At 67.4% G+C, this 10,136-nt stretch overlaps 1 protein-coding gene across 1 annotated transcript; it reads left to right on the top strand.

The window, feature by feature from the left end:
• The first annotated feature begins 1,000 nt into the window (after positions 1-1,000).
• On the top strand, positions 1,001-9,177 carry NDUFV1 (NADH:ubiquinone oxidoreductase core subunit V1). Its single transcript, XM_075929051.1, has 10 exons — positions 1,001-1,188; positions 4,515-4,597; positions 5,483-5,653; positions 6,038-6,221; positions 6,817-7,006; positions 7,208-7,420; positions 7,737-7,903; positions 8,002-8,083; positions 8,276-8,421; positions 8,789-9,177. The coding sequence occupies exons 1-10, from the start codon at positions 1,117-1,119 to the stop codon at positions 8,870-8,872; spliced, it is 1,392 nt and encodes a 463-aa protein (XP_075785166.1). The 5' UTR covers positions 1,001-1,116; the 3' UTR covers positions 8,873-9,177.
• The last annotated feature ends 959 nt before the right edge of the window (positions 9,178-10,136 follow it).

Genomic DNA, 10,136 nt, shown 5'->3' with positions numbered 1-10,136 from the left:
CCGTGTGCCATGACGTCCCAGTGAACAGTAAAAGCAGGGCAGACGACAGTCACACGTTCGCTGGTTGAACTTGTTCTTAACTCTAGAGGGGTTGCGGGACTCGCGCTGCCTGGGCTGGACTCTGTAGCCCCTCAACTGGGTTTGACTTATACTAACTAGAGCAGCCGCTGGCCGGGCCCCACAAATTCTTAGGCCGGGCTTGTCCATGTAGCCCTGTCTGCCCTGGAAACCCCCCCCCACTCCGGTTCCTAAGCCCTGGGGGAAGCAGCAGGAGTGGAAGGGCCAGAGGGAAGGGGAGGAGCCAGAGAAGGGGCGGGGCAGAAGAAGGGGCGGGGCAAAGGTTGGACCCAGGGGAGGGGCCGGAGGGAAGGGGAGGAGCCAGAGAAGGGGGAGGGGCAGAAGAAGGGGCGGGGCGAAGGTTGGACCCAGGGGAGGGGGCCGGAGGGAAGGGGAGGAGTCAGAGGAGGGGGCGGGGCAGAAGAAGGGGAGGGGCCGGAGGGAAGGGGAGGAGTCAGAGGAGGGGGCGGGGCAGAAGAAGGGGAGGGGACAGAGGTTGGACCCAGGGGAGGGGCCGGAGGGAAGGGGAGGAGTCAGAGAAGGGGGCGGGGCAGAAGAAGGGGGGGCGAAGGTTGGACCCAGGGGAGGGGCCAGAGGGAAGGGGAGGAGCCAGAGAAGGGGGCGGGGCAGAAGAAGGGGAGGGGCGGAGGTGGGACCCAGGGGAGGGGCCGGAGGGAAGGGGAGGAGCCTGAGGAGGGGACGTGGCAGGAGAAAGGGAGGGGACGGAGGGAGGAGCCAGAGGAGGGGGAGGGGCAGGGGACGGGGGAAGGGGCCGGACGAGGGGGGTCGCCCCGCCCCATCAGGCCCACACGCCCAACCGCTGCCCCAGGTGGGGGCGGGTCGCACGAGGCAGGAAGCGGACGCCCCTGGCCCCGCCCCCAGAACTACCACTCCCAGCGGGCTGCGCGCGGGGCCGCCTCTTCCGGGCGCGTGACGCGCATCGGGCGCGCCGGAAGCGGGTCCCGGGGACGCGAGGTGTTTGCGCGCGACGCCGCCCCCCGGCTGGCTGAAGGTGACGGGTCGGAGCGCGCGGCCCGCACAGACCCGGCTCCGCCCGCCATGGCCGCGCGGCAGTTGCTGAGCCCCCGCGGGGCCGTCGCCCTGCGCCGCTTCTCCGCCGCCGCCGGCTCGGTGAGTGGGCGGGGCCTGGCCCGGCCCCGCCCCCGGGCGATGACTCGGGAGCCGAGTGACAACGGCCCCGCCCCCACCGGTCCCGGGATCCTCGCCCCTCCCCCCCCTCACCCGCGGCTGGGCCCGTAGCTGGGCAGAGGCCTGGCCCCAGCCCCCCTCGCGTTGCTCCTCTGCCCCTGGCAGGGTGGTGCCCGGGGGGGGGGGGGTTGAGGTGGTGCTGGGGGGCAGGGCGGTGCCCGGGGGGGGGGGGTTGAGGTGGTGCTGGGGGGCAGGGCGGTGCCCGGGGGGGGGGGGTTGAGGTGGTGCTGGGGGGCAGGGCGGTGCCCGGGGGGGGGGGGTTGAGGTGGTGCTGGGGGGCAGGGCGGTGCCGGGGGGGGGGGGGGTTGAGGTGGTGCTGGGGGGCAGGGCGGTGCCGGGGGGGGGGGGGTTGAGGTGGTGCTGGGGGGCAGGGCGGTGCCGGGAGGGGGGGTTGAGGTGGTGCTGGGGGGCAGGGCGGTGCCGGGGGGGGGGTTGAGGTGGTGCTGGGGGGCAGGGCGGTGCCGGGGGGGGGGGGTTGAGGTGGTGCTGGGGGGCAGGGCGGTGCTGGGGGGCAGGGCAGTGCCGGGGGGGGGTTGAGGTGGTGCCGGGGGGCAGGGCGGTGCCGGGGGGGGGGTTGAGGTGGTGCCGGGGGGCAGGGCGGTGCCGGGGGGGGGGGGGTTGAGGTGGTGCCGGGGGGCAGGGCGGTGCCGGGGGGGGGTTGAGGTGGTGCCGGGGGGCAGGGCGGTGCCGGGGGGGGGGTTGAGGTGGTGCTGGGGGGCAGAGCGGTGCCGGGGGGGGGGGTTGAGGTGGTGCTGGGGGGCAGGGCAGTGCTGGGGGGGGTTGAGGTGGTGCTGGGAGGCAGGGCGGTGCCGGGGGGGGGGTTGAGGTGGTGCTGGGGGGCAGGGCGGTGCCGGGGGGGGGGTTGAGGTGGTGCCGGGGGGCAGGGCGGTGCCGGGGGGGGGGTTGAGGTGGTGCCGGGGGGCAGGGCGGTGCCGGGGGGGGGGGGGGTTGAGGTGGTGCCGGGGGGCAGGGCGGTGCCGGGGGGGGGGTTGAGGTGGTGCTGGGGGGCAGGGCGGTGCCGGGGGGGGGGGTTGAGGTGGTGCTGGGGGGCAGGGCGGTGCCGGGGGGGGGGTTGAGGTGGTGCTGGGGGGCAGGGCGGTGCCGGGGGGGGCGTTGAGGTGGTGCTGGGGGGCAGGGCGGTGCTGGGGGGCAGGGCAGTGCCGGGGGGGGTTGAGGTGGTGCTGGGGGGCAGGGCGGTGCTGGGGGGCAGGGCAGTGCCGGGGGGGGGTTGAGGTGGTGCTGGGGGGCAGGGCGGTGCCGGGGGGGGGGGAGTTGAGGTGGTGCTGGGGGGCAGGGCGGTGCCGGGGGGGGGGGGGGGTTGAGGTGGTGCTGGGGGGCAGGGCGGTGCCGGGGGGGGGGGGGGTTGAGGTGGTGCTGGGGGGCAGGGCGGTGCCGGGGGGGGGGGGGGTTGAGGTGGTGCTGGGGGGCAGGGCGGTGCCGGGGGGGGGGGGGGGTTGAGGTGTTGCTGGGGGGCAGGGCGGTGCCGGGGGGGGGGGGTTGAGGTGGTGCTGGGGGGCAGGGCGGTGCCAGGGGGGGGGGTTGAGGTGGTGCTGGGGGGCAGGGCGGTGCCGGGGGGGGGGTTGAGGTGGTGCTGGGGGGCAGGGCGGTGCCGGGGGGGGGGGGTTGAGGTGGTGCTGGGGGGCAGGGCGGTGCCGGGGGGGGGGGGTTGAGGTGGTGCTGGGGGGCAGGGCGGTGCCGGGGGGGGGGGTTGAGGTGGTGCTGGGGGGCAGGGCGGTGCCGGGGGGGGGGGGTTGAGGTGGTGCTGGGGGGCAGGGCGGTGCCGGGGGGGGGGGTTGAGGTGGTGCTGGGGGGCAGGGCGGTGCCGGGGGGGGGGGTTGAGGTGGTGCTGGGGGGCAGGGCGGTGCCGGGGGGGGGGGTTGAGGTGGTGCTGGGGGGCAGGGCGGTGCCGGGGGGGGGGTTGAGGTGGTGCTGGGGGGCAGGGCGGTGCCGGGGGGGGGGTTGAGGTGGTGCTGGGGGGCAGGGCGGTGCCGGGGGGGGGGGTTGAGGTGGTGCTGGGGGGCAGGGCGGTGCCGGGGGGGGGGGGTTGAGGTGGTGCTGGGGGGCAGGGCGGTGCCGGGGGGGGGGGGGGGTTGAGGTGGTGCTGGGGGGCAGGGCGGTGCCGGGGGGGGGGGGTTGAGGTGGTGCTGGGGGGCAGGGCGGTGCCGGGGGGGGGGGGTTGAGGTGGTGCTGGGGGGCAGGGCGGTGCCGGGGGGGGGGGGTTGAGGTGGTGCTGGGGGGCAGGGCGGTGCCGGGGGGGGGGGGTTGAGGTGGTGCTGGGGGGCAGGGCGGTGCCGGGGGGGGGGGGTTGAGGCGGTGCTGGGGGGCAGGGCGGTGCCGGGGGGGGGGTTGAGGCGGTGCTGGGGGGCAGGGCGGTGCCGGGGGGGGGTTGAGGCGGTGCTGGGGGGCAGGGCGGTGCCGGGGGGGGGTTGAGGCGGTGCTGGGGGGCAGGGCGGTGCCGGGGGGGGTTGGGGCGGTGCTGGGGGGCAGGGCGGTGCCGGGGGGGGTTGAGGTGGTGCTGGGGGGCAGGGCGGTGCTGGGGGGCAGGGCAGTGCCGGGGGGGGGTTGAGGTGGTGCTGGGGGGCAGGGCGGTGCCGGGGGGGGAGTTGAGGTGGTGCTGGGGGGCAGGGCGGTGCCGGGGGGGGGGGGGTTGAGGTGGTGCTGGGGGGCAGGGCGGTGCCGGGGGGGGGGGGGTTGAGGTGGTGCTGGGGGGCAGGGCGGTGCCGGGGGGGGGTTTGAGGTGGTGCTGGGGGGCAGGGCGGTGCCGGGAGGGGGGGTTGAGGTGGTGCTGGGGGGCAGGGCGGTGCCGGGAGGGGGGGTTGAGGTGGTGCTGGGGGGCAGGGCGGTGCCGGGAGGGGGGGTTGAGGTGGTGCTGGGGGGCAGGGCGGTGCCGGGAGGGGGGGTTGAGGTGGTGCTGGGGGGCAGGGCGGTGCCGGGGGGGGGGTTGAGGTGGTGCTGGGGGGCAGGGCGGTGCCGGGAGGGGGGGTTGAGGTGGTGCTGGGGGGCAGGGCGGTGCCGGGAGGGGGGGTTGAGGTGGTGCTCGGGGGCAGGGCGGTGCTGGGGGGGGGAGTTGGGGTGGGATGATACTGGGGGACAGATCAGGATCTGGGAAGCTGGGTGCCAGGGTGGCCCTAGGTGGGATTGGGGCAGTGCTGGGTTGAGTAGGCCCAGGTTAGTGCCTGGTGATGAGGGACAGGTGCTGTTTGCTGTGGGGCTGGTACCAAGTCACCTTGGCAATGCATCTTCTGCAGACAGCTCCTAAGAAAACCCAGTTTGGCTCCCTGAAAGACGAGGACCGAATCTTCACGAATCTCTATGGACGCCATGAGTGGAGGTGAGAGCCACACTGCATGGCCTACAGTCTGAATCTCCACCTACTCTCTGTTTTGACTGAGTGTGGACCAGTGGGGACAGGAAGCTCTGAGAGGGGAGGGGTCCTATGTCCCAGCCCCCACTACTCTCAGCCCTAGAGCTGGATAGTGATGGCGCACACTATCAAGGAAAAGAACATAAGAATGGCCATACTGCATCAGACCAAAGATCCATCCATCCCAGTGTCCTGTCTGCTGACAGTGGCCAATACCAGATGTGCCAGAAGGAGTGAACACAACAGATAACCCTCATGTAATCCCTCCCCTGTCATCCATTTCCAGACAAACAGAGGCTAGGGGCACCATTCCTACCCACCCTGGCTAATAGCTATTGATGGACCTAACCTCCATGAACTTATCTAGCTCTTTTTCAACCCTGTTAAAGTCCTAGTCTTCACAGTATTCTCTGGCAAGGAGTTCCACAGATTGTGTGCTGTGTGGAGAAAAACTTTCTTTTGGGCTATGTGGGGGCCGTGCCTCCAGAGTTTAAAGGTCCTATTTTCCTTCTCCACTCTCCTGAGCCTGCTGGTCTCTCTCAGCCTCCCTGTACTGAACTGGAGTCAGAACTTCCTAAAAATGAAAGATCCTCTGTCATGGTCCACGCCCTCCCCACTCCACTGAGCCAGTCAGTTTTCTGCCCCGGAATGAAATTTGAGTCAGTGCGTATCCCTAGAGGGAAAAGGTCCATTCCCCAGACCTGAGCTTGCCAGTCCCCTTCCCCAAGCTGGGGTTGGGTAGGAGCTGGTGCCCATGGAGATAAGAGCTGGTATCTGTTTGGTTTGTGCTCCGAACTTTGAGCTGCTGATCCCCAAAGTGTAGCCGGCTGCTTTGCCTTTTCTCTTGTCCAGGCTGAAGGGTGCTCTGAGCCGGGGTGACTGGTACAAAACCAAGGAGATCCTGCTGAAAGGAGTGGATTGGATCTTGAACGAGATCAAGACCTCTGGCCTGCGAGGGCGGGGCGGGGCTGGCTTCCCCACAGGCCTCAAATGGAGCTTCATGAACAAGCCTTCAGACGGCAGGTGGGTGGGACAGGGCTGCTGCTATCTGGGTTCTTTGCTGTCGGGTGGGAAATGGCTAGGGCAATGCAATTCCTTCTGGTCTGAAACCCCGTGGTGGGAAGGCTTGGGGCATGAGCAGGGCTGAAGCCTGCATAGAACCCAACATCCTGGCTGCAAGCCTCCCACATGAGCAAGAGTTTCCATTTTGCCTCCATCCCAGGAGGGCAGTCTGATCGCTCAGCAACCTACGTCCTGCAGCCGTGTGTCTGGGCCCTGTTGGCTCCCTGTGGTGGGGGCAGCTGGCTGTGCTAGCCAGACAGGCTTACCTCGCTGGCAGTGGAGCTGGGTTGGCTGTGGGACAGGGCTCACCTGGGGAGGGCTGGTGCCATCAGGTCTGTGTTCCAGGCCCAAATACCTGGTGGTGAACGCAGATGAAGGGGAGCCAGGCACTTGCAAGGACCGCGAGATCATGCGCCATGACCCGCACAAGCTGGTGGAGGGCTGCCTGGTGGCAGGGCGCTCCATGGGAGCCCGGGCCGCCTACATCTACATCCGTGGGGAGTTCTACAATGAAGCCTCCAACCTGCAGGTAGGCAGGAGCCATCGGGGGAGCAGATACACTGACCCCCTGAACCTGGGGAGTTGGCGAGGGGAGGAATTGCTGCTTTGTTGCATTTCACCATGTGGCAGGGCCAGGATGTGACAGTAGGAGCGGTTGCACTGATCAGTCTCTGTGCAGGACCCAGAGGGCAAGGGTGGGCCAGGGAGACATAAGGACAATGTCTACACTCACGGCTTCTTGCATGATATATATGCAAATGAGGCTAAGTGTGGAATATTGCTGAGCCTCATTTGCATACCTAATGAGCCGCCTTTTTGCAGAAGAGGCTCTTGCGCCAAAAGAAATTGTCTACACTGCCCATTCTTGGGCAAGAAAACCCCTCTTGCGCAATGCCGTTATTCTTGAAAATAATCAGCAAGAGGGGTTTTCTTGCGCAAGAAGGGGCAGTGTAGACAGCTCCTTGTGGCGCAAAAGCCTCTTCTGCAAAATGGCGGCTCATTAGGTATGCAAATGAGGCTCAGCGATATTCCATGCTTAGCCTCATTTGCATATTTTTCACGCAAGAAGCCGTGAGTGTAGACCTAGCCAGAGGGAGCAGCTGTGCTGACCTGTCTCCTTGCAGGTGGCGATCCGGGAGGCCTACGAGGCTGGCCTGCTGGGCAAAGATGCCTGCAACTCAGGCTACGACTTTGACGTGTTTGTAGTGAGGGGCGCTGGGGCCTACATCTGTGGGGAGGAGACGGCGCTGATCGAATCCATTGAGGGCAAGCAGGGCAAGCCACGCCTCAAACCGCCCTTCCCAGCTGACGTTGGTACGACCCACTGGGGAACTGTGCGGTGTGTGGGAGGTTCTCCTTAGTAGGGGTGCACTTGAGGGGGTTGTGGGATTGTGGGGCGTTCTAGCAAGGGTCCCTCTGCCCTAGTGCTTGATGGGTGAGGGGGTTGTGCTATTTTCCGGGTGATAGGACCCCCAGCCTGCTCTGCAGCCTCATCACTGCCCTTTCTTTCCCCAGGCGTGTTTGGCTGCCCCACCACTGTGGCCAATGTGGAGACTGTGGCTGTCGCACCTACCATCTGCCGGCGCGGGGGGACCTGGTTTGCCAGCTTCGGGCGTGAGCGCAACTCGGGCACCAAGCTCTTCAACATTTCTGGGCACGTGAACACGCCCTGCACGGTGGAGGAGGAGATGTCGGTGCCACTCAAGGAGTTGATCGAGAAGCACGCGGGTGAGACGCCAAACCCCGGCCCTTCGGTGACTGCTGGGTGAGCGACGGCGTGCCTCCCTCTTAGGCCACTTTGCCTCAGGGCTGCCTCTCAGGTCTAGCTCCAGCTGTTTTGGGGTGGGGGGTCAGGTACTGTACTGCTAACTCTGCTTGTGGCCTGTGTGCAGGGGCTGACCTGTGGCTGCTGCTCAGAGCTGGAGGAGCAGGTGGTGCTGAGGTGGCCTGGGAGGAAGGGGAGGGCCCTGGGCCCCATGTCTGTGGTTTGCCATGAGGGGCGGGGGGAAGTGCCTAGGCCTACCCCTGCCCCCTCTGCACACAGGAGGCGTGCGTGGTGGCTGGGACAACCTGCTGGCTGTGATCCCGGGAGGCTCCTCCACCCCCCTCATCCCAAAGTCGGTGTGTGAGACGGTGCCCATGGACTTTGATGGGCTGGTGCAGGCGCAAACCGGGCTCGGCACAGCTGCCGTCATCGTCATGGACAAATCGGTAAGGCCACTGCCTGCCTGGTCTCTGTGGCACGTTCCCCGCCCCCTGCCAGCCAGCCTGGTGCCTGCAGCGGTACTCACCCTCTCCTCCTTCCCCAGACAGACCTTGTCCGGGCCATCGCCCGCCTCATCGAGTTCTACAAGCACGAGAGCTGCGGGCAGTGCACGCCCTGCCGGGAGGGTGAGTGCAGGGCAGGGATCTGTCAGTCTGCCCATTGGGGAGATGGGGGCGGGGGGGGGGGGGGGGAAATGCCAGGCCGGCTGGATCCTAAGGGGGGGATGGGCCAGCTGTTGGTGGGATCAGGAGAGGGCAGCGAGGCTGTAGCCCAGCCCCTCCCCCAGCTGTGGGCTGACCGGCTGTGGTGCCCCCCAGGTGTGGACTGGATGAACAAGGTGATGTGGCGGTTCGTGCAAGGCAACGCGCAGGCAGCTGAGATCGACGCGCTCTGGGAGATCAGCAAACAGATCGAGGGCCACACCATCTGCGCCCTGGGCGATGGGGCCGCCTGGCCTGTGCAGGTAGCTTAGCTTGGGGGGGGGGGGGGGGGGGGGGGGGGCGTAAACTCGCCTGGCACAAAGGCACCCTGTGTGTTGGGGGAAGAGAATCCTGCAGATATAATATAATACACGGAGATATACCATCTCCTAGAGCTGGAAGGGCCCGCGAGAGGTCATCGAGTCCAGTCCCCGGCCCCAGCACCATCCCTGACAGATTTGCCCAGATCCCTAAATGGCCCCTCAAGGATTGAACTCCCAATCCTGTGTTTAACAGGCTGATGCTCAAACCACGGAGCTATCCCTCCCCCCCCGGCAGATGGAGGGGCTGCTGTATGTGTGTGTGCGGGTGCTCCCTTGCCAGCCCTGTGCACTCACTCCTTGCTTGCAGGGCCTGATCCGTCACTTCCGCCCAGAGCTGGAGCAGCGGATGCGGCGCCACGAGGAGGCCCAGGCTCGGCAGGCGTCAGCTTGAGGGCAGGGTGCCCAGAGACAGAGAGATCGGGATCTCGCCACACTGTGCGTGGTCGGTGTCTCTCCCCCATGACAGCGTGCAGGAGGGGCTGCGTAGTTCACGTTCCCTAGGATCTAACCCCCCAGCATGGGGTCAGTGCTTGGTGTCCCTGGGCGTTGGGGTCTCTGCCGTGTGCGGGGTGGGTGACTTACTGTGTGTAGATTGGGGTCTCTCGCATGAGGAGAGACCCCCTGGCTGAGCTGTCTCCTCACCCCCCCCCGCTGGGTGAGCGCCCCAATAAACATGCCGTGGTGGCAGCTGGTGTCCTTCCTGTGTGAATGTGCGTCTGTGTAACGCCCTGAGCTGCAGGCTGCTGTCCTCGCCCAGACGCTCCCTCTAGCACTGCTGCTGAGCAGAGCCCTGTGCCCAGCCTGAGGTGAGTCTCTGTCTGATTCGTGTGGGGCACAGCAGCCCTGGCCTTGCCTCATGGCGCTCGGCAGCCAGCGGGGTGGGGGGAGCACCAGAGCTGCAGCCCAAGGCCTGGCAGGCATGGAGCAGGCTGGAGCTGGCCTGAGGAGTGGGTCTGGTTTTAAAGCCAGACTGGACACTTCCCTAAGCCTGAGCTGTTGCTGTGTCCTGAGCTGGGGGTGGCCTTGTGCCTGCAGTCTGCCTGCGCCGCCTTCTGCCCATGGGCTCAGTGGGGTGGCTGAGACCAGGTGCACGGCAGTAGCAAGGAGCTGCGACTTGGTGCCCGCGCTCTATAGCACACAGGTGGCAGTAGCTGACGGGGCAGCTGCTGTGACATGGGCCGATGATCAAACACAACCTGAGTCTGATGGGGCTGGGTTATCTTCTGATCTCGCCTCACCCAAACCGGAGCCCAGTGAACAAGCCTGTGTGGGGGTAGAAGGGGGTGGGGGTGGTCCTTGGGTAGGGATGGAAGCAACTAGTCAACTGTCTGATAAGCAAATGCTTATCGGATAGTCGACTCGAGTAGTCACTTCACGCCCTCCCCCTTTGCTGCCTCTATTGTAGAGAGGCAGCAAGGGCGGGGAGCAGGAGGCAGTGCTGGGGGGAACTGGTAAAGCTGGTTCCCCCCAGCACTGTGTCCGTGGGGGGCAGGGGAGGCAGAGGCACAGGGGAAACGGCGCGAGGGGGGACTGAAGCAGTCTGCTCGCGCCACATCTGCTGCAATTCTGCTTTTGAAATGTACAAGAGCCACATAAGGCAGTGCCTGCTCGCCTTGAGCTCTCTGCGGCACGCACGCCTTGTTGCCTCCATGAAA

This window comes from Pelodiscus sinensis, chromosome 4 (assembly GCF_049634645.1).
Source record: "Pelodiscus sinensis isolate JC-2024 chromosome 4, ASM4963464v1, whole genome shotgun sequence".
In the NCBI taxonomy this organism is placed as follows: domain Eukaryota; kingdom Metazoa; phylum Chordata; order Testudines; family Trionychidae; genus Pelodiscus; species Pelodiscus sinensis.
The sequence above is the reverse complement of the archived record's forward strand: the minus strand, read 5'-3'. Positions and strand labels throughout refer to the sequence as shown.

Excerpts from the sequence above, each read along its gene's own strand:
- NDUFV1 (XM_075929051.1), top strand. The coding sequence starts at position 1,117 with ATGGCCGCGCGGCAGTTGCTGAGCCCCCGCGGGGCCGTCGCCCTGCGC. Across the intron at positions 5,654-6,037 it reads AACAAGCCTTCAGACGGCAG|GCCCAAATACCTGGTGGTGA; the intron begins GTGGGTGGGACA and ends TCTGTGTTCCAG. Across the intron at positions 6,222-6,816 it reads ATGAAGCCTCCAACCTGCAG|GTGGCGATCCGGGAGGCCTA; the intron begins GTAGGCAGGAGC and ends GTCTCCTTGCAG.